The following is a 23,756-nucleotide window of genomic DNA, read 5'->3' as shown; positions in this document are numbered from 1 at the left end:
TTTTCTACTTTTGGGGCCATTTTGAAAGGAGAACTCATTTTGTTTAATTTCATGTTCTTTGTTACTTGAGCCTTTATTTAACTTCAGATTTTTAGTCCGTCCTTCCTTTATTATTACAATAGTAATAAAAAGGTATAAGGGACGGACTATTGTATTCGCCTCGGTATCGTCTGTCGCTCTGTCGGTCGGTCTGTCTGTCCCCATAGAAGGACTTATCCAAACCTAGTCGACCTATATATCAAATTAAAGGTCTTTTTACCAGGAACACGAAAATGGTGGTGCAAATTTTGTCCAGAAAACCATAAAGCCAAAAAAACTGGTTTTTGGGGGATTTTTTTCACATTTTCTCACACAAATGAGCTCTGATCTCGAAATTTGTCGCGACGACCTATAAACTCAAAGCGAGAAAGTTTTAGATAACACTTCAGCCGATCATTTAAGACCGGTTTTAGCGTTACCTATGTTAAGCTACGCCAAGGAAGGCCAATAAATGGATGGGTGACTTGCACACTATACAGGGTGGTTCGTGATTTGCGAACCACGCTTATATCTCAGAAACGGCTGGGAATTAAGGAATGAAATAAACGGCATCATGTAGATGAAATTTTGATGATTAAAATGGCATTTTTTAAATTTGCAATTTTTTTTGCAAAACGGCCCATTTTTTGCCAAATATAGGTCACTCTTATGGAAACCCCCATTTTTTATTTAATTATTGGAATCAGCATAAAATTTTAATTGAAAAAATGTATTCACTCGAAAAAATTTGATGTACAAAAATTCTGTACACTGTGAGAAAGAAAAACAATTTCTTAATTATTTCTTTAGTTTTTGTATTATTCACTTAACTATTTCAACAACAATCAACAACAACAAACAAATTTATAAAAGCTGTTCAAAATGAGATCCATTTCTTTGTACACAGTAACGCATTGTTCGCTCTAACTCAGGACCAACTGCGTTGTTCATCAAATCTGGGGTCACTGACGCACACAAAATCGCGATTTGTGCAAATTTTTGTAGAGCAAATTTTTTCGAGTGAAAAATTTTTCAATTAAAATTTTATGCTGATTCCAAAAATTAAATAAAAAATAGGGGTTCCCATAAGAGTGACCTATATTTGGCAAAAAATGGGCCATTTTGCAAAAAAAATTGCAAATTTAAAAAAAGCCATTTTAATCATCAAAATTTCATCTACACGATGCCTTTTATTTCATTCCTTAATTCCCAGCCGTTTCTGAGATATAAGCGTGGTTCGCAAATCACGAACCACCCTGTACATATATATAGAAATGTGTCACTGCACTGAAGCCCTTCTCAAACAGGTATGTTGTTGGAAAGGCAAGTAATAACCACTTGGCCTTATTCCATAGGTCTCGACAAGTTTCTTTTCCTTGAGGCCAGAACTTTTCATACTCATACGAATTGAACAGAGCTTCTTTTCAACATCATACTTGATGTCCATCAATGATTTTTGAATAGATTCAGGGACCAAGGATTGTCCGCTGTGGATGGATTCAAAACCCACTTCTAATGTTGTTCGGTCTTGACCAGTTCTCTTTTCGCCCCCAGAAATCGGAAATCGCCCCCGTTCAGAATCGCTACTCTAAATGGTTACTAAAGGATACATGATGTGTGTTTCATTCTGTCTAATTGAGCTTCAATGAATTCCAGAGCGCTCAAATATGACTCCAATCTTGTTTGTGTAACCTCTTCGCCACATTTTCTGCACTTTATAATATCCAATTGAACTAGAACATAAAATAGATACATTTATCTTGCTATTACACTAGTCTTTTAGTCTTTTCAAGATAGCTGAATCCGAATATAATGACCGTTTTTCTGGGTCAATTCGAAATTGACGTTTTTCAAAACGTTTTTGCGTTTTTTGAAAATAGCTTTACACTTCAATTTATTTTATAATATTACCATCTACTATATGGCTCGAAAATTAACTATATCTATGGAAAATGTTGTGTCTTAGATTTCAACTAAACGTAACCAAACGTGCACAATATTTGAAAATCCGTTAAAAGAATAATCAAAAACGAGTTTTTTTTTCTTCTTCTTTAGGGTGAATTGATCGAAGAAATGTCTTAACGGAGGTTGGTGAAATGCAATTTTCAACTTTAATTCCCCATCAGTGCTTAATGTAGCGTCTAGAATTCAAATTGAATCTTTTATTATTATCTTTTTCTTTTCTGTTTTTCACCTGCCTTAGGCCCGGATTCAAAGATCAAATCGGACGGTATGATGGGGGGGGGGTATATACCACGATTCCGCGCATGTGGCCTGCGTAGAAAGTATCAGAGAAGAGTCGGGAGTCAAAGAGCGAGTTGAAAAAAAGAGTAGTTCCTTTTACTGAGTAGCTCAGTTGGGATTCAATCTCAAAGATGAGTCAAAAGTCGCATCTCTAGTATATTCATATACCTATAGGGAGTTGAAGAGTGAGTTATAGATTTCAAGTACAAAAGAGTAGTTCTTTTTCAACTCACTGACTCTTTATCCATCTCTAATTTCTTTCCAAATAACCCCACCATTTATCTTTTGCTCTCGCTAAACTTCTGAATCTTAATATCCTTTGAAAACTCCAATCGTTTCCTAATCACCACAACAACCGTCTACCTCTTGATTTATCAGTCTTAGTTGAGACTAAACCCTCAGGTCTACAGTTTCATGTTAGGGCTATGTTGATCTATTTGTGGTCGGTTTTCAATGTTGTCATGCATTTCGGTGTTTACAGAAACCAGAACCTAAAAAGATGCGAAAATATTTAGCAATTTAATAGCTTGTTTGGAAATTTTATAACTACCCCTAAAGGAGTCATTAAATAGATAATTCTAGACCGACAGGGGTTAAATGATAAATGAATCATTTGCAGATACTTTGAACTCTAGAATCACCTGCCTAATGTCTCCTTTTTAGGATAGTAAAAAAAAATCTCTATTGAAATTTCCGATTTTAATCTCGACATTTTTACACTCTGATTTCTGTCCTCTTTATCAGGGTAAATCTGTACTGAATACAATTCAATAAATAGAAAATAAAACAAAGAAATTGTGTTTTACATAAAAATATACATGTGTTCATGTTTTTTTTATTACTTTCTAAAACTCGGGAATGGGGTCAACAAGAAACCTATACAAGATGACTGTATTACCGACTATTGTACGTAACAAGTACAGCATTTACAGATCAAATGAGAACTTTTTACACTCGTCAATTTGAGGTGGTTATGGATGTCCTTCATGTATTGCCCTGCCATGGAAGTGAGCGATGATATTGTCGGAAAGTAGTGGGAAACACGTCGGAAAATTAATTAATAGTCAACTTCTGACAATAACATTAATCATTGGTTGTCTGCGGTACTGCAGTCCAGGACGAGCCAAGTAAACATGGCTAGAGACCATCACCCCCAGTGTATGGCAGATAAAAAAGATACCGTCTCTTTACTCTGCCATCACCATTCGGCTAAAGCCGCTACAACAACAACAACTGTCAATTATTTAGAATCTTCTGACATGCTACGAGATGGGCATGCTGTGGCACAGGACTGTAAAGTCCAAAATAGAAGACGTTTCATTGTTATGAAATAAAAAAAAAAGGCAATGAAACACCAATATTTTTTAACATATTTTTTTCGGGCCCCACTCAGGCTGGGATAAAACACCAATATTTCTTAACTTTTTTTTTTTTTTTTTAAAGGTATAAGGGACGGACTATTGTATTCGCTTCGGTGTCTGTCACTCTGTCGTCCTGTCTGTCTGTCTGTCCCCATAGAAGGACTTATCCAAACCTGGTCGACCTATATATCAAATTAAAGGTCTTTTTACCAGGAACACGAAAATGGTGGTGCAAATTTTGTTTAGAAAACCATAAAGCCAAAAAACCAAAAAAAACTGGTTTTTGGGGGATTTTTTTCACATTTTCTCACACAAATGAGCTCTGATCTCGAAATTTGTCGTGATGACATATGAACTCAAAGCGAGAAAGTTTTAGATAACACTTCAGTCGTTAATTTAAGACCGGTTTTAGCGTCACCTAGGTTAAGTAACTCAAAGCGAGAATTTTCCACATTTTCTCACACAAATGAGCTCTGATCTTGAAATTTGTCGCGACGACCTATGAACTCAAAGCGAGAAAGTTTCAGATAACACTTCAGTCGATCATTTAAGACCGGTTTTAGCGTCACCTATGTTAAGCTACGCCGAGCAAGGCCAATAAATTTTTAGCTTTTTTTTCCATCATAAACCAATTTCTTGATATTTTCAAGGAAAAAAGTTCAAGTGGGCATGTTTCTACCTATAAATATTTACTCCTCTATGTTAACAGATGGTGAAGGCTAACATTATCCTGTTTATATTGGGTGCTCATTTCCTGTGTTCCTGTATAGTGTCCAGTTCTGCCTATATCAACCCGGATGGCAATGGGAAATTTGTTGAACCTCAAGTAAGTAGATCCTTAGGTATCTTGCTTCGGTGGCCTAGTGGTCAAGACGTTCGCCTGTAAACAGGAGGGCGTGCACTTAATAATGGAGAATTTGACCACTTAATGGAGCTCTAAGGGTTAGTTGGTAGAGAACGCCTCCAACGTTAACCTCGCCTAGTGGTTACCTTCCACTCAAGAGTCTACGTATTATATAAAAAAAGTAAGAGGCAGTCCTTTTTTAACAAGCTGTTACTCCTGATTCCCGATACCGGTCTTTTTCGGCTGTATTTTTCCTACTCGGTCCTTCTCTCTTCGATTTCGGGACGATAAGACCTAAAACACCATTCTTAACTTTTTTTTTTTTTTTTTTTTACAAAAATAAAAGTCAGCATTTTATGCCTCGCCTTGGTTGGGATTGGAACCCGCGCCCTCTCGCTTACCAGGCGACCGTATTGACCACTGAGGTCGCAAGTTGACTATCAGAATTTCAGACTGAAGCCGGGTACTGGGGCACGAGATCTCTCCATCATACCCATGTGAAATCCTTCCTCATTGTCCTCCTGGAATTAGACAAAATGATAACGTGGTTAGAGAAAGCTGGGGGACGTTAAACAGGGAGTAGACCGGCTTAGTTTAGCTGGGGGACGTTAAACAGGGAGTAGACCAGCTTAGTCTGGCTGGGGGACGTTAAACAGGGAGTAGACCAGCTTAGTCTGGCTGGGGGACGTTAAACAGGGAGTAGACCAGCTTAGTCTAGCTGGGGGACGTTAAACAGGGAGTAGACCAGCTTAGTCTGGCTGAGAGACTTTAAACAAGGAGTATAACAGCCTGAATTCCCTTTGCTAAAGAAATAGCAAAGGTTGAGTGCAAAGGGTCAGCCCAAAGCAATCACCCTAGCTAAGGCTGATTGAGAGGCTGACGAAAAACGCCGACCCCGTCTGAACACGGGAAAAGGCGAAGAAGAAGAAGAAGAAGAAGAAGACACCTAAAGGCAGAAAATATTTTTTTTTTTTAAGAAAAGCTGCCTTCGTAGAGCGTCTGCCTCATACTCGCTGGGTCACGAGTTCGATTCCCGCCCGGGGCGATCTTTATACCAAACAGAAAAAAAAACTCACCAGTTGTTTATAGTTGTGGCCTCCGGAGGGTGGTTTAGGCGAACTGCCTTCGTAGAGCGTCTGCCTCATACTCGCTGGGTCACGAGTTCGATTCCCGCCCGGGGCGATCTTTATACCAAACAGAAAAAAAACTCACCAGTTGTTTATAGTTGTGGCCTCCGGAGGGTGGTTTAGGCGAGGCCATTGCGGCCTTCTTATGGGCCAGTTCACTCTTAGCAGGCCACGTTGGGAACATGGCCGGGTCTATAGGTAGTGGACTCTCACTGAAATAGTCATGGCGAAGTGCTTCATCCGCAGTAATCCGGGTCACCTGAAACAAACAAACAAGAGATCCTCTCAGCCTAGGGGACTCTGGAAATATTTGAACCAAGATGGTTTGTTTAAACCCAGATGGTAAAACGACTTCTCAATACTATCTCTACAGAAAAAAGAACAGAATATATATATATTTTTCTTTCTTAATTTCTTCTTCTTTAACATCACTTTTGTTAATTTATATTTTTACATAGTGTTTATAATGTAATAGGGTGTTGCCATTATGTAATATTTTGACAATTGCCTGTATTATATTCACTTTAAATAAATAAATTACAAAAAGAAATAATAATAATAATAATAATATGTCTTACCGGATCATAAGTGAGAAACTTGCAGAGCAGATCGTAGCCGAGCTCGGTGAGGATCGAACCCGCGACCTTCGTCTTGAGGCCCCCGACATTCGGATACTCCGCGAACGTCATCTTCTGAACGGCGGGCAGCTTGGAGAACCCGGGCCAGATTTTCTCGTTCGGGGTGCCCATGGTTTTGAAGATGCGGGAGAGTTGCTCCAAATCAGACTTGCCCGTGAACAGGGGCTCCATGCAGAGAAACTCGGCGAAGATGCAGCCCACCGACCACATGTCGATCGGGGTCGAGTACTCCTGCAAACAAAGAGAGAATAAGTTGGTAAGATTTTTTCCGTAGAGTTAAAGCCCTTTAAAGGGGGGAAAAAAGATTTTTTCAACCAACCAATTAGAATCACCTCTGTGGCCGAGTGGTCAAGAGCACTGACTCTCAACCCGGAGGTGCTGGGATCGAATACCGGCCAGGGCGGAAATTTTCTAAACAATTTTCCGTTCTTGGATAGGCATGGATGTAAAAGAATGTGCCTTAAGGAATGCGAAAGTTGTAAAGAGTACAATCTTTTAAAAAAAAAACCAATAAATTCTAAAAATAAAAAAAAGTTTATATGAGGCATCCTAAGTATTGACATTTGACATTGTTGCTTACCGTTATATGTTTTTGGAATTTTGGATACTTAATTGCTTTTTGGATACAATTAAGTATCCAAAAACATAGAATGGTAAGCAATACTGTGGACAGTGCTAACAAGCTGTTCCTCCCGAAAAACCCCCATATCTCACCTTACAGCCCAGCAAAAGCTCCGGGGATCGGTACCACAGGGTAACCACGATGGGGGTGTAATGTTTGAGCGGACTCCCGTATTCCCGAGCCAGACCGAAGTCTCCCACTTTGAGGATGCCACGATGCGAGAGGAGCAGGTTGGAAGTCTTGAGATCACGATGCAAAATCCAGTTGTCATGGAGGTGAGCGACGGCGTTCAGTAGCTGCTGCATTAGACACTTCACTTCACCTGGAGAGAAAAGTCAAAATCGATTCAGTACCAAAAACAATAAAAAATAGTTTAAAAGAAAATCGTCAAAATCGAGCCCGTTCCCACATGTCGTGAGTTTCATCAGATTTTTTTTTTTTTTTTTTTTTTTTTTTTCCCTGTGGGAAAATAAATTTAAATGAGAACGATTTTTTTCCGAGCGACAAGTGGAAACACGCCTTATTTACCTGGAATGAACACTTGTTTCTTGGATCGCATGGTTTCCATGAGAGACTTCATATCATGCTCTACATAGTCCATCACAATGAATATCTTGTCCATGTTGCTTCCTACGACTATTTCTCGCACGGTGACAATGTTCGGATGTTGCGCCTTGAGTAGCGTGTTGATCTCCCGCAGAGATGTGATGGGAAAGCCTGGAATTAACAGAAAAAAAAAATCAATTATTGAGAGAACGAAAGGAATTCGAAGTTTTAACTTGACAATTATGCCTCGGTGGTGTAGTGGTCAAGGCGCTCGCCTGGTAAACAGGAGGGCGTGGGTTCAATCCCAGCCGAGGTATGGAATTTTATCCTCAATATATTTTGAGAATTTAACCACAATAATAGTAGTAGCCTACTGCTGGAGTAAAGGGACTTTTCAGTCCTATGCGAGCAGTAAAAACAAGCACTATTATTATTTTTAATATGCATTTCGTTTGTTTTTACACCTTTTATTTTAGGTGAACTTAGTTCACCCTAACTCCTGTCCGGCCTTGGAAGTCAGCAATGACACTGTAGGTAAATATTGGGAAGCCAGAGGTAAAATGACCTAGTAGTCAAAAAACTCGACATTTGCAAACAACAACATCTTTTATTAATTTATTTATGCGTAGATTGAAACGGAGAAAGTTCGCGAAGGGCGGGAATCAAACCCATGACCTGGCGCTTCCTTACCTTCTTTTTCTTTCTCCATTTTGAGTCGCTTGAGAGCCACAATCTCATCGGTTCGCTTGTCCTTCGCTCTGTACACAACGCCATAGGTTCCCTCCTCAATCCGATTCAAACATTTGAACTCCTCAACACTACGACACCCTGCAAAATAATATGAAGGGGATGTAGGAAAAATACAAAAATATGGTAATAATAAAACTCTTGAGAGCCAAGCTAGTTAGGTTGGTTGGTACAGCATCTGCCTTGTAAGTGCTGGGCCGCGGGTTCGATTCCCACCCGGGGTGGATTTTATCCTAAACAGATAAGGTTCGTTTTCGGAACGGCTGGCTTTCTCCTATTCTGCCTTACTTCTCTCGTCGCTTTCGGAACGATAAAACGTTAGCAGTTACAGTTTCCTCTATCAAACCTCTCTAAAAAAAGCAGATGAGACCTTAGCAGTTACAAACGTTGGTTGAATCGATCGTAGAGTAGAGACACTTAATATAGGACACTCACCTTGAATTGCGGGCAGGTACGGTGGAAGGGTGTCCTTCTCTAGTTCTATCTCCATATCTACATCCTGGTCCATTATCACATGAGGCGACACATCTCTCTCACTCTCGTTAGGACTAGCATCTTCCTTCTTTCTCTTCTTGGCTTTCTTCTCCTTCTTGTCCGCCTTGTCTTCATTCTCGTCGTTTTCTTCTTCGTCTGTTCGGAAAGGAAAGGAAAGAAAAGAAGAAAAAAAAATGTGAAATCAAATCATGAATTCTCTGTGGTAAAACAGAGAGCTTCTTCACAAATTTTGTGGATATCACACAGCATTACTAAATGCTTCCCTGGCAATCCATTTAAATGCTTCCTTTTGCAATCCATTTCCATATTACAATCAACTTTTTACACTGGTAATGCCACCACTTTTTGCTATTCGATTAAAGTAGCTACTTAATTGTCCTCACGAGGCCGAGTGCACCCCGAACTCCAAGCACAGAGCCGAAAAAGCACCCATTCGGATATCAACCACGTGCCACGTTGTTTCAATTGAAAACTGGTACAATGCAATGTGCCAAGGCTGCTGGCTTTTATTTAAAGTGTTTTTTTATCGCCTTGCAGCGCGCCGCTGGCAAAAAAGTTCCTTTAAAAATAAACAAAAACTCACCACTACTACTCGAGTCTTGGCTAGAGTCTTCACTCCCATCCTGGCTAGACTCTTCACTCCCCGCGGATGACTCGGCCGACCCCGCCAGTTCTCCTTCTTCCTGCCCGGTCCCGGGCTTCTCATCTCGCTGCGGCGTAGGAGAGCGACTCTCGTCGGTCAAAACCACGAGGCCCGCGGCTTCGAGATCTTGTCGGGAGCGAGACTCTGGTGCCGCCGGACCGGGGGGAGTTCTAGCGCCATCGTCCTCACCGCGCTGATGGGCCTCGTCCACGTCCATTTCGTTTTCTGTTGGGGAAAAATCCGAAGACTTAATTTAAACAGTGGAATAGATTTTTGCAATTAACTGTAATGGGTAAACGCTTCGATGTGCGAAACATAGAAGAAAGAGATGTAAGTTCTGAAGATGTCGAGGGAACTGAACGATGTTAATGATAGGAGGTGGTGGCGAGGCTTCATTAATCGACCCAGTACATAACTGGAACGATGTAGGATATGTATGTATGTATGTATGTAATAGATTTTTGATAATTTTATAACAAATAAATAGTTCCTGAAAAGTACAAAAGTGCTTACCAAGGAACATGATTTTATGATTTACCTACATATATGGCCAAAATTATTGAGTGAAAAGATTTACCTATGTGGCCAAAATTGTTTTAATGCTGAAATCTTTTATTGTAAGGTAGCTATGTATTCAGGGCCGTATTTAACTCAAGCTCCATTTTTCTCTTTTACCGTACGTCAGACTCCAAAAAATTGGGATCGAGGGGGCCTGGCCACTCCCCTCTCTCACTTCGAGCTTCATTTTTCTCCTGTACTCTAGGCCAGACTTCAAAAATTTGCAGCATCCACCCCCCTCGCCAAAATCCTCGATACGGCCCTGCTTGCTTTATTAATAGGCTAGACCGGTAGCTAACGTTCAAATACTTACTCGCTATGTTAATAAGACTTCTAGACTGAGAGCTAACGTTCAAATACTTACTTGCTTTGATAATACGACTTCTAGACTGAGAGCTAACGTTCAAATACTTACTTGTTTGTTTAATACGACTTCTAGAGCGAGAGCTTATGTTCAAATACTTACTCGCTTTATTAATAGGACTTCTAGACCGAGACCGGGTTCGATAACGTTTCCTCTTCTGCTCTACATCCTTCACTCGTTCCTTGTACGCTTCTTTCACGCGTTCCGCTTCCAGTAATCTTTCCTTCCTCAGCTCTCGTTCTATTTTCTCCTTCTCCCTCAGTGGATTAGAGTAGCGCTTGCGTTCGAGACGGGCCCTCAAATCTGCCTCCTGAAATAAATTAAGTAGTGTTTTATTTAGACTGTCGGTTTAGAACAAGATACTAAATGTGCAAAAGAAGATAAAATCCTCAGTTTAATTAAAAGAATTGCATTAAAAAAAAAGTCAAACTTTTCTAACTAACTTAACCAAACAGAGCAGACTTATGGAATGTGCATGGTATAACATGACAGACAAGTTTAATGTAAGACCAAATGTTTTGTTGGTATGTTATAAACATGGCAATGAAACTTTCATAGCTGATAATAAATTCAATCATTCTGGGGCTTAATTTTCTTAGTTTGAAAAAGTCCAAAATTACAAAAAGTATAAGTAAGTAGGGCTTTATTTAGTCTGCCAGCTTAGAACAAGTTGTTCCATTATACTAACAGTTTAATACATATGATGAGACATATAAAAAAATGGCAAAAACTCACCTTTGCTTTCAACTCATCAATCTCTCGAGCTGTATACTCTTTGCTTTTCTGTGCCTCACGAGCTTTCCTTTCATCCCGATGTTTCCTATCCTCATCTCTCCTTCGATGACTCTTGTGTCCACCATCACTCTGGTCTGATTTGTTCCGATCCCTCTCTTTCTCCTTATGATGATGTCTCCTGTCTCTCTCATCACGGTGGCGAGACCTATGATGTGACTTGTGCTGACTACTTGACTTGTCCTGCTGACTGCTACTGCTGCTACCCTGTGAAGAAATATAATGTCACATTTTAAATATACTGTAATTGTAAAATTTATTTGACATTTCATACATTTTTCTGTACAGCATTGTATAATGAGAATATTTCATGGGTAAAAAAATCAAAGAAAAAATATATTTGTTGTTTTATTTTATTTTTAACAACTTATTCTATTTTTAACTCAACAAAGCCTTGACCATAGTACCAACCTTCACAGAAAATTGCGAAGTAAACTAATTATTTTTCCTGTGATAGTGGAGGGTCAATGGTCACTGTTGTGGCCACACACTGAGGGTAAAGAGACTTTTCAGTTTCACTCTCATCTCAGTGTGATAAACAAGATATCCCTGCTTATACTATGCTTTGAAACTTACATGAGTTCGGTGAGAAGAGTGTTTGTCTTTGTGACTTCTGTGGTGAGATTTGTGAAGCTGAGTTGAGGCTTGAGGTGGCTTAATCTCTAGAGAATCTGGAGTGTCCTCATCAGACATACTGGAAAAACAGTAAAGTTCAATCTTCAATTAGTTAGGTACCTAAAGCTAATATTCAAAAATGTATCTAAAATAGAATCATTTGATAAAATTCCAATGTGCAAATTAAAGTTGTATGTGTTTTCCTTTCTCGATTTTCAGGTTGTACCTAATGGTGGGAAATGGTACAATGACATTTCCCTATTTCCCACCACTACCACCATGAAAAATGTGGAAGGTTAGCAATACCTACTCATTAACCAAATTATAAAGTGTTTATGTAGCTTAGTGAAACACCTTCTTGTTGATAATCTCAAGTATATTTGTCTCATCTACTTTAGATTTGTTCAAATTTGGACTAGCCAGCCCTGTTAGCTTGGAGGGTAGAGTGTCTACCTTTAGATTTTAGGATGATAAGACCTTAGGATTTACAGTTCCCTCTATCAAAAAACCTTTGAAAAAAAAAAAAAAAATCAGATTGGGACGTTTTGTGTCTTTGCAGACACACGATGCATAACTGCTAAGGTTTTTGGTAAAGGGGGTTTTGTCCTCTTTTTAACAAAAAACTAACCAGTCCTACCATCAATTTCATCCTGTTATGAGAAAACTGGGGGAATCAGAATGTCCAATGTCTCTCAACTATCAAGTAACATTTCAGTACAAAGAGGAGTTATCTCCTCTGCCCTTGAATATAGTCGCTGGTCTTCCCATACCTGAATGGAGATCCTTCCTGAACAAGCTCAACCTTTCTTTCAAATCCATTATCTACACTCATTCTGGAAAATTTCTGGTACCATGGATGCAGGGTACTTTTGGGAACTAGACTGCTTCGGTTCAGACTTCACATTCACACTCAGTTGCTTAGGTACATGGTCTACAAAAGAAGAGGTAGGTAAAATTAACTTTATTACGGAAACACTCTCCTTAATCCTTAACTTTTCCAGTAATTTTTCCAAAATAGATTTTCCGGGGTTTTCCACTTTTCTGTTTTTTTAAAAAAACAAAAACATTTTTCTCTGTGCTCTACAAGGAGGATAAAATCCGTGGCTATTATGTTAAAAGTGAAGCCAAATTTAAAAAAAGATCATGTAAACGAATCCTATTTCAAGGAGTTTGTCGATCGTGGCGGGTAATTTCAAAAAATGTTAGACATAGACAAAAAGTTAGCAGTACAGCACTACAGCAGTAGCAGTCAGCAAAAAGCAAAAGCAAAGCTAAAGAAGTGTGCCAAAAAGAAGTTAAAACTAGGCAAAACTAGTGAAATTCAAGAAACCCTATACCATAAATCCAGCCAAATGCTCAAAGTCCCGAAAACTGCCAAAAATACGACTACTCTGCAAGAAGAATTCATTCAAAATAGGTAATGAAATTTTGATAAATTTCAGATTGGGTAAAACATTATTCTCTTATTCACTATGTTTTATCATCCAGAGGATAGAATAGGAGAAAGACAGCTGTTTCGAAAGGAAACTTTATTTGATTAGAATTAAGTTTTCCTGAGCGGGAATCAACAAACCCACAACCTAGCACTTTCAAGGCAAGTGCAATACCCTCCACTCTAACTGGGCCAGCAAACAGGAACACCACTTTTATAATCACCTCTAGGTTAACACAAAGGTTTCTGAATTTCAGGAAATTTTCAGGTCCTAAAGCAAATTAAAATGGAGCCAGAACAAACACCTCTCAAAATGGAACCAAACATTATTCCGATTGATGACAATGATACCATTGAATGTCAGGTGGACAAGTTGTACAAAGAAAATGAGCACTTCATTAACAGTATGATGTGCATCAACAATCTTGATGAGATGCCCAACAATGAGTATGTAGAAGTCAATGAACAAGTGGACTGCTATGTGTTGAAAGAGAAGGTTGATGCTATTCTGCATCCAAATAGACAAGAGGATGATGACAAGAGTGTTTTCAATACTGAAGCCACCGATATTGTTTCATTGAAAGAATATTTAGGTAATGTAAACCAGTAGAGGCTCTATTTATTTTTCCCATTTTTAAATGCCTAATGACTTTTTATCTACACTGGTACTATTTCACAGAGCCAAATTTGGCAAGTTTAAATGGATAATCTTGTATTTCATGATCCTTAGAAACAATTGTTTCTTCTTCTCATCCAGCCACTTTTTTTTTTCATACAATACAGGTAATAGACAAAATACAATGACATATTACATGATGAAAAAAAAATGATATTTTCAAAACATCTTCCAGGTCCCAAGGTGAACAAGCGACACTACTATCTGCTCATACAGAAGAACAACACCCTGCTCAATGATGCACAACAATTCCGTGCTAAACTTCTGGAAAAACTTGCAACAGTGGAAAACCAGCTGAGAAATTTTCAAACTCAGTGTAATGAAAAGGTGACAACCGGCCTGCGTCGATTCTTCTCCTACCGACAACATTATTTTACAGATGACAATCTGTTCCCTTGTCCAAACAATAGTGACAAAATGAAGATTGATATCATGAATGTGGGACCCATATATATTCCACAGGCACGAAAGTGGAACTTTCTTCAAATGGAGAAACTCAAGAAAATTGTCTGTAAGTACTTTTTTTTAAAGAGGAGAAGCTAGTGTTGTGGCAATTGGTAGTAAATACTATGATAATGATTTTATTAATGAGAATGGTTTTTAGGGAGTTTTGCCTTTTTGTGTTTCACCACTGGTGGAGGTGATGAATCCCCCCCCCCTTTTCATTTGTTATATTGTTTATTTAATGTAAAATAAAAAATAGACAGAAAAACTTTAATTATTTTGCATCTCTTCTCTTTGCAGCACGACAAATCTTGGAGAAGAAAGTGGAAGTGTTGTCACAAGCCAAATCTCAAGGAAATGCTCCAAAGGTTTTGCATCTTCAGAAGGAATTGGATGTTTTGTCCAAGCTACCAGCAGAGGAAATTCCACGATATGCCAAAGACATGAATCTGGACTGGGATCAAATAGCTACAAAGTAAGGAGGCACACGTTCCCAAAGAACTTTGCGTTTTGCACAAGTTATGTGTATTGAAAAAAAAAAAAGTTTCAAAGTGTATTGAAGAAAAGAAAAAAAAAAACACACATGTACTAGTAGTTGATTATAATTCACTCACTCTTTACTCTTTCAGGCTGGGCCGGGAGAGGGATGAGATGAGTGACAAGACGGGGGAGGATTGTCGTCACATGTGGAACCTGTGTCTCGCTCCTAGCATCAATCAGAAATCCTGGTCCCAGGATGAAGACAAGCGGTTGGTTCAACTAGCTCTGAAGAACCATAATAAGGATTGGGATACCATTGCCCAGCAGTTGGGCACAGGAAGATCCGGTAAGATCTGAAGGGGAAGGCACTTGTGGTTTACATGGGAGATCCAAGTTCATTTTTCAAGGAAATTGGTAAATTTAACACTTGAACAGATCATTAAACACCGTCCAAAAATTGAACTTTTTTTTTTTTTTTTTTAAAATTTTTCTAAGTCCAAAATCGAAATGTTCTTCTCTCCACGGCCCTGCTTACCTCTATCAAAAGGCTGATTGAAAACAACATCTTAAAGAAAGAGCTTACAGGTAAAAAGTTCAATCATGAAAACCATTGATATAATAAAAAAAATATAGGAAGGTATGGTAGGTACAGGCCGATCACAGGAGAAGGACATCAGACATAATTTCCACCAAACTCGGACTCTGCAAGGAAGTTAGAAGAGGTTAGAAATCAACACTTTTCCCCCAAAAAAGGAAAATAAAAGGTAGAACTACTTAAAATTAGGATTATTAAGTATTTATTTTTTTTTTACAGAGGTTTGACAGAGGGAACTGTAACTGCTAACGATTTATCGTCCCGAAAGCGAATAGAGAAGGAAGACAGGATAGGAGGAAGCCAGCCGTTCCGAGAACGAACATTATCCATTAGGCATATCTTTTTCTTCATTCTCCGCTCCAGCAAAGAGCATGAGCAACAAACAAAAACTGTATTACCAATCAAAGATATAAAACCTTGTTTAGACTACGGGGGTAAAGGGACTTTTCAGTCTCATAGCAGTATAAATGAGGTACTCGTATATTCTATTCTATTGTGTCTAGTAACTAGACTAGGGGACTCTGCAACTTCCTTTTTCTCGTTGTTAAGTAGAATTTTTATCTCGATTTTTAATAATAAAATCTCGGGGGTAAAGGGACTTTTCAGTCTCATAGCAGTATAAATGAGGTACTCGTATATTCTATTCTATTGTGTCTAGTAACTAGACTAGGGTACTCTGCAAATTCCTTTTTCTCGTTGTTAAGTAGCATTTTTATCTCGATTTTTAATAATAATAAAATCTTCCAGGATTCCAATGTTTCACGCACTATCAGTTGCGATTCAACCCCACGCCGTCGACCTGGACTCACAAGGAAGACGCTATCCTGCTCGACTACATCTCTAAACACAAGCACACCATGTTCAAGAACTTTTCACTCATGCCTCTAGCGTTTCGCCTTCGGACCCGCAGTATGGATCAAATTCGACAGCGGCTGAAAAGCCTGAAGAACACGATGACGCAGGATACACGCGTGATAAAGAAGGGCCCGTTTACACCGTGGGAGGTGAACGTGATTGAGACGTGCGTCAAACAGCGGCTCACATTCCAAACGATAGCCAATTTGCTTGGTGAGGGTTTTTTTATCTACATTTGTCTGGCTGGGGGACGTTAAACAGGGAGTAGACCAGTTTAGTCTGGTTGGGGGACTTTAAACAGATAGTATAAGAGCCTGAATTTCCCTTGCTAAAGAAGTAGCAAAGATTGAGTGCGAAAGGCATCCACTCGTAAAATTTGTATCCAAAACCAAATGTCAGCTTAAAGCAATCATCCTAGTCAGGGCTGATTGAGAGGCTGACGAAAAACGCCGACCCCGTCTGTACACGGGAAAAGGCGGAGACAAAGAAGAAGACAATTTATCTACTTACTTAATTTTTATTTTCATGATTTTTTTCTACAAATTACTCTCCGTTCGACAACGCCTTACAGCATCTTCGCTGGTCTACTCCCCAGCCAGAAATTCATACAGTGTGGGGAAAAAAATCTCTCCTATGTTATTTTTGTAATTGTAATTTTATTGACATTTTAATGGGTACATATTTTTCATAATTAAACATATTTTAATCTGGACTGTTTTAGGAAACCGCACTGCGGTGCAAATCCGGGACAAGATGGCACGCAAATATGTCCAGGTGGAAAAAAAGAGGAAGGGCGTGTTTACACTGGAGGAAGATCGGAAGCTGATGAACCTGTGCCTCAAGTACGGGATCAAGTCGTGGTCGTTCATAGCGAAGAAAATGAAGACCCGGGATCGGACCCAGTGCAGACATCGCTACAACAATATGCGCGCCAATGTTGACAAAGGTAAAAGGAAAAAATCTGTTGTGAATAGTTAGCCTTATTTTACTATGTGACTTTTTTGGTGCCAAACTAGTCCAAAGAGAAATTTCGCATGATGACTCAAAAAAAGTCACATAATAAAATATGGCTTCACATCACATCGAAATGAGAAATGTAATTTAAATTTTAAAAAATAAAAACGGGTTTTAATTGATCTTCTAGAAACACATATTCCGGGTGTAAAGTTAAACGTCAAAAAAGGAGACAAACTCTGCTAACCCAATTGCTGTTGACTCGAAAAATAGTGGAAATGATGTTGGGACTTTGTTTCATCTCTGTGGAAATAATGTTATATGTAATTTATTACCAATCAAATACATAAGACCTTGTTTAGAGTGCGGGAGTAAAGGGACTTTTCAGTCCTATGCTGGCAGTATAAACAAGGTACATATATCCTATTTTACTTTGTAGGCATACATATTCTGGGCGTACTAAAAAAGGAAGAGGTTACAAGCTCTGCTGATCCAGTTGCGGACTCAAAGCCTTATGGTGCTGAAGGGAGAGAACAGTTGGACACCATGCTAGATTTGCTGACTCAAGGCAAATCTCGGAAACCTGCCAAACGAAGAAGTAAGTTAGCGCAGGCACATTCCTTTACATCTATTTTTTTCTTTAATTTTTAGTCCCTCTTCCTTTATTATTACAATAGTAATAAAAAGGTATAAGGGACGGACTATTGTATTCGCTTCGGTGTCGTCTGTCTGTCATTTAAGATTGTAGATACCTTGGAACCGCTTTCTCATTACTTCAAGACACATTCTTTAACATCTATGCTATGCCTATTGCCAACCCAAGAACGTAAAAAATTGGTTTTTCCGTTCCTGGATAGGCTGGCATGGATAAATGTGCTTTGAAGTAATGCGAAAGTGGTTCCAAGGTATGATCTTAAAATAATAATAATAATGATAATAATAATAAGAGTTCGCGAAGGACTATGATTTATTTTTTATATCCATCTTTCCTGACTTTATTAATTTATCATACTTTTTTTCTGGCTTTTATTGGGAGGGTTCTTTTGGAGGAGCTCTTCTACCCAACTACTATTTCTATTATTATTTTTTTTATTCTTCCACCCAACCACTAATTTTTATTATTTCATGAATTAACCGTCTTGATTTTTTTTTTTTTTTTTTTTCTTCTTTCTTTCAGTTCTCAAGTATCAAAGGAAACCCAAAAGAAGCTACAGCGTTTTCCACAGCAATTCACCAGCAGATCAACTCATCCAGGATTATTTTGACTATGCCCGTCTAGTACCTCAGTGCACCAGTCGTGCCATCAAGGAAGATGCTCTGGAGAGAAACTTCAAAGGTAACCACAGAACTTTTTTTTTTTTTTTTTTTTTTTAAGAGGTTTGATAGAGGGAACTCTAACTGCTAGGGTCTTATCGTCCTGAAATCGAAGAGAGAAGGAAGACAGGATAGGAGAAAGCCAGCCGTTCCGAGAACGAACCTTGAACCCGCGGCCTAGCGCTGACAAGGCAGACGCGCTACCAACCAAGCTAACTATGCTAGCCTCCTTCTTCTTTTTCTTCGCCTTTTCCCGTGTTCAGACGGGAAAAGCCCTCTCGTTAAGCGAAGCCAGCGACGTTAAACATCTGTAAATAATAAACCTTTCTTCCAGAATCTCAGTGGTGCATCTGTTAACGCGTTGGACTTTGGATCTGGAGGACTTCTTCGCCTTTTCCCGTGTTCAGACGGGAAAAGCCCTCTCGTTAAGCGAAGCCAGCGACGTTAAACATCTGTAAATAATAAACCTTTTTCTTCCAGAAACGAATCTCAGTGGTGCATCTGTTAACGCGTTGGACTTTGGATCTGGAGGACTTGGTTCGAGTCCAAGTCAAGTCATGAAATTTATCTAGGTGTAATAATTGGGGAACGATATTTGTGACAAGCATTTAAGTATGTTTAACACATGTAGTCCCTTTATCTCAACAGTTTATCCCTTTATCTCAACAGTTTAAACATTCATTTCTCTTCCAGGTGATGCTCTCCTAGCCATGACCAACTACCTCCAGGTCAAACCAGACCCGGAGCTGCTCCGACAACGACCCCTGGTCACTCGATCAGACGTTTCCCCCTATTGGAACTTGGCGGAATATCCCCATGTGATTGAGTGGTATCGAGCCAAGATGCTGGACTTGGAGCGAACTCGTAGCCTAAGTCTGCGCTCAGAAGATGAGGGAGTCGACACTAATCGAGCGGAGGATTTGGATTTGAATCTGCCGTCTTGGTCTTTGAGTAAGGAGATTTTGCATTTTGCCCCCTTTTCTTACCAACCTTAGAAAAAAGGGGTATGAAAACAAAAAGTATAAAGGGTATTAGGGCAGAACGAGAGATTTAGAGATAAAAAGTAGTGGAGAGGTTTCATACATCGACCCACAAACTAAGCGGAATGAAACATTTGTTTCGAGCATTCATGTCGCACTTTTTTTTTAGTCAAGTAAATAGGGAAGGATCAGTGCAATATTCCTAAACAATAATGGCCGCGGCACACAAGGGTTCAAGAAGAGACCGCCTGAACATAATACTAATAAACAGGACGTCTTCTTCTTTTCCCGTGTACAGACGGGGTCGGCGTTTTTTGTCAGCCTCCCAATCAGCCCCAACTAAGGTGATTGCTTCAAGTCCCCCCAGCCAGACCCAAACAGGGGCGGATCGTAATTAACAATAATCCCATTATCTCTCAGGCAACCGGTATTCTATTCACTCGATGCTGGACTCGGATTTCAACTTCTACAAGTCCAATGTAGTGTATGAACCCATACGTAGCAAACAAACCCAGGCACGGATTGTACTCAACAATAACGGCGCGACCACACGCAATGACATTGTCCAGGGCGAGTCCACGCCGGGATCGACAGCCAAGTACTTTTTCCCTGTGTCCACCACGACACTCAAGGCATTTGAAAAATACAAGACACAATTCATATCAATGATTTCATCGGGCTTTCAGGCGAACATCGTCAACACAGAGGACGTATTCATGGACTACTCTGAGACCGACGTTGGTCCCATCACCCCAGCCGGAGAAGCTGCTATGGACCGGTTCCAAACCAGATTACAGAACCTGTTCACTGCTAGTCACCTTCTGGTCAAACCGATCAAACAGAAGCAAGAACCGCCATGCGAGAATTATCCGAGTTGCATTGGTTGGTTGATTCAACAACTGGATTGACAAATTGTAATGGTTGGTTAAGCCGTATTTTATGTGACTTTTTTTTAGTCATCATGCTAAATGTTTCTTTGGACTCGTTTGGCGTAATGGCCCCACCACACCCGCTGCCAGTCCAAAGAGAGATTTCGTATGATGACTCGAAAAAAAAGTCACGTAATAAAATACGGCTTTAGTTCAAAAAGTTTTGGTTGGTCAATTGAACAACAGAATGATGCACCAAAATTGTCGGAAACAACCATTATTTTGTAGACAAGTGTGCTAATACTCAGTTAAGTAGTTAATCCTTTTAAATATTTTCTCTTTGTTCAATAATTTCATTTCGTGGAATAATAAAATCTTCCAGGATTCCAATGTTTCACGCACTATCAGTTGCGATTCAACCCCACGCCGTCGACCTGGACTCACAAGGAAGACGCTATCCTGCTCGACTACATCTCTAAACACAAGCACACCATGTTCAAGAACTTTTCACTCATGCCTCTAGCGTTTCGCCTTCGGACCCGCAGTATGGATCAAATTCGACAGCGGCTGAAAAGCCTGAAGAACACGATGACGCAGGATACACGCGTGATAAAGAAGGGCCCGTTTACACCGTGGGAGGTGAACGTGATTGAGACGTGCGTCAAACAGCGGCTCACATTCCAAACGATAGCCAATTTGCTTGGTGAGGGTTTTTTTATCTACATTTGTCTGGCTGGGGGACGTTAAACAGGGAGTAGACCAGTTTAGTCTGGTTGGGGGACTTTAAACAGATAGTATAAGAGCCTGAATTTCCCTTGCTAAAGAAGTAGCAAAGATTGAGTGCGAAAGGCATCCACTCGTAAAATTTGTATCCAAAACCAAATGTCAGCTTAAAGCAATCATCCTAGTCTTTAGTTAGGGATGATCAATATTTTTCAACAATCTTTTTTTTTTTTTTTTTTTTTTTTCAACAAATTGAGGTATTTATTAAATAAACAAAATCAAGAACTTCGGTCACATTTCGTACTTCGCAATAGACATGTAATATTTCATAGGAAACCATTACATCAAAACTTGGTACAAAATGACAAAACACTCTGAATAAACTCTCTCTGTAATCAGAGCATTGAGGGATCCAGATTCGCTTTATGAATAAACCTAGATACTCTATAAACAAATCCACTATCCTATTTGGGCCTAAGTCCGTCAAAATATTTTATAAACCTTTCAAAGCAGCCCATAATAAACCTACTCTGTAATCAAATTTCTCTATATGAACAAAGGTCCGTCCAAATATATTATAAATAAACAATGCTCTAGAAAACAGGACCCCTCTTAAACCTACTGTGTAATTAAATCACTCTACATGGCCAAAGCCCGCCAAAACATTTTATAAACACCCTAGAAAACAAAGCGCCTCTAAACATACTCTGTAATTAAATTCCTCTACATGGGCAAATTCCCTAGGGCAAAGCCCGTCAAAACAATTTATGTACACCCTAGAAAACAAAGCCCCTCTTAAACCTACTCTGTAATTAAATCCCTCTATATGGGCAAATTCCCTCTTAGAATAAACCTACTATGTAATTAAATACCTCTATATGGGCGGGGGTCCGTCAAAATGTTCGAGCTTAGTGGCCAACAGGTCACCGAAGAAGGTAAGCAGCTGAGAGCAGGAGGGGCAATGACGGCGCCCCAGTTCCTGATAGAGAATAAGTGCTACGATGAGTAGACAGGATAGAATGATGAGGGATATAAACAGACGGGCGAGGTCCAGTGTGAACCTACACACCTGGAATAAAAGAAACACAATTTTTTTAGTTAGTCTAATAGATAGAGGAGGTCCACTTTGCAATAATTAAGGTAAACTATTTTTTTATATATATATATAGAATCGTTAGGTATGGTGGGGGAAGTGTAATACTAAAGTCGAGACCTCGAGAGTCCTATGAAAAAAAAATCGTTTACCCTAATTATTGCAAGGTAAGCCATTGTTAAAATTCTCTATCTATTAGACTAAGTTGAAAAATATAGCCAGCGGCGATAGTGCTTTGAAAAGAGGTTTGATAGAGGGAACTGTAATTGGGGTCTTATCGTCCCGAAAGAGGAAGACAGGATAGGAAAAAGCCAGCCGTTCCGAGAACAAACCTTATCTGTTTAGGATAGTACTAAGGTGCCAGTTCCCCATGGTTCACTGAAGTTGAGCAACGTTGCGCATGGTTGGTAACCGGATGAGTGACCATCTGGGCAAGGTTTGATTGATTATCCAACTCATTCTAACATACGGGGCTATCAGCTCCGTGGACCCGACCATTATGAGGGTATGTTACTTTTGTATTTTTAAAGTGTTTAAAACCCCTGTAGAAACTGTCGCATTATTGTCATGTAATTGAATTATCAAACAAAGGGGGGAATGTCGTAGTACACAATACTTCCCATTTAGGTGCTGGGTCAACACGAGAACTCCAGAAAGTAACCCGTTGAAATATTTGCAATCGAAAATCGAGTACAAATTTTACCTCACTTACCCTGTTTATCGTGTGAAGATGGGTTCGAATTGTTCAGAAGGACAAAATCGTACTTCTGTTTCAAAAGGCTGCTATCGATTTTTGAAAGGTCCGGATCGATTTTATTGGCGTCGTGAGGGCCTGTCGATTTTCGCTGCTCCAAGTCAATTAGTTCTTCTTGGAACGACATGGAGGCACGACTGTTTTCAACTGTTGAGCCCTGAAACATGGAAAATTATTGAACTCGATGAGTTTTTCTCTGCACGTTTGTTAGTCACACAATAACACCTTAGATGTAACGCTCAAAGATGTAACGTACAAAGTTACGCTTGAAAAAAGTTAAGGTTCTGCCCACATGACTGAGAATTGTAGTCCCACGAACAGTAAAAATAAAACATGAGACTTTGGTTCAGTCCTGTTCCATTAGGGTAAACAAGTCTCACAAATAGCCAGCCTTACTGTTCAAATGTATAGGTACTTACTTTTTATACATCAAGGACTGATTACTGGCCGAGGCAGAGAAGTAAGTCAGACAGTTCATAGAGCAAAGGTAAGTTTGACCAGCGGTAGAGCTGTTAACATTCTCTACTATCATGTCGAAATTGTATTTCTTCACCCTGCACCATGCACATTCCACGATGATTCGCTGAGCCTGAGGAACAAAGAGAATGAAAAAGGTAAAGCTAGCCACTTACAATCGGGTAGACCTGATCAAGTCTGCCAGTCAGGTCTACCCGATAAAGCACACACACCATCAAGTAAACCTGACAGATACAGCTGAAAATTTTCGCCTGTCAGGTCTACCTGATGAGCACACACACACACACACTATCAGGTGGACCTGATCAGGTCTACCTGATAGTGAGTGGATGGTCTAAGACCTTGTTTATTCTGCGAATGAGGCTTTTTAGTCTCATTTTGGTAGTATGAATTTTCCATTCAATCAAGTTATAATTGTGATGTACAAAATGTATCCCATAAAATGTTTTTTCTTTTCTTTTAATACAGTATAGCGAGCTATACTAGTAATGAAAGT

General features: G+C 39.4%; 2 protein-coding genes across 3 annotated transcripts in view; one reads left to right on the top strand and one right to left on the bottom strand.

Annotated features, from left to right (window-relative positions):
- Positions 1-4,393: 4,393 nt before the first annotated feature.
- Positions 4,394-12,643, bottom strand: LOC103511191 (cyclin-dependent kinase 11B). 2 transcript variants are annotated; one of them, XM_026825039.1, is made up of 13 exons: positions 12,385-12,643; positions 11,576-11,693; positions 10,943-11,206; positions 10,310-10,517; positions 9,226-9,510; positions 8,583-8,777; positions 8,091-8,228; positions 7,383-7,571; positions 6,947-7,176; positions 6,173-6,463; positions 5,680-5,853; positions 4,869-4,988; positions 4,394-4,503 (listed from the first exon to the last, which is right to left on the bottom strand). In XM_026825039.1, the coding sequence occupies exons 1-12, from the start codon at positions 12,444-12,446 to the stop codon at positions 4,908-4,910; spliced, it is 2,235 nt and encodes a 744-aa protein (XP_026680840.1). In that variant the 5' UTR covers positions 12,447-12,643; the 3' UTR covers positions 4,394-4,503; positions 4,869-4,907. The 2 variants fall into 2 exon arrangements, with proteins under 2 accessions (XP_026680840.1, XP_008474130.1); XM_008475908.3 differs by lacking the exon at positions 4,394-4,503 and having other exon boundaries at positions 4,781-4,988.
- Positions 12,644-12,846: 203 nt separating this feature from the next.
- Positions 12,847-23,756, top strand: part of LOC103511207 — an 18,938-nt gene continuing 8,028 nt past the window's right edge. Inside the window, exons 1-11 of the mRNA XM_017444890.2 lie at positions 12,847-13,031; positions 13,304-13,639; positions 13,898-14,233; positions 14,467-14,641; positions 14,796-14,992; positions 15,989-16,309; positions 16,818-17,042; positions 17,490-17,648; positions 18,228-18,386; positions 19,058-19,315; positions 19,765-19,997. Of these exons, the coding sequence (XP_017300379.1) occupies positions 13,333-13,639; positions 13,898-14,233; positions 14,467-14,641; positions 14,796-14,992; positions 15,989-16,309; positions 16,818-17,042; positions 17,490-17,648; positions 18,228-18,386; positions 19,058-19,315; positions 19,765-19,997 (2,370 nt within the window). The 5' untranslated portion in view covers positions 12,847-13,031; positions 13,304-13,332. The remainder of the gene's footprint in view (positions 13,032-13,303; positions 13,640-13,897; positions 14,234-14,466; positions 14,642-14,795; positions 14,993-15,988; positions 16,310-16,817; positions 17,043-17,489; positions 17,649-18,227; positions 18,387-19,057; positions 19,316-19,764; positions 19,998-23,756) is intronic.

Source organism: Diaphorina citri, unplaced genomic scaffold, assembly GCF_000475195.1.
Source record: "Diaphorina citri unplaced genomic scaffold, Diaci psyllid genome assembly version 1.1 scaffold686, whole genome shotgun sequence".
In the NCBI taxonomy this organism is placed as follows: Eukaryota; Metazoa; Arthropoda; class Insecta; order Hemiptera; family Psyllidae; genus Diaphorina; species Diaphorina citri.
Note: the sequence above shows the minus strand (reverse complement) of the source record. Positions and strands in the feature narration are given on the sequence as shown.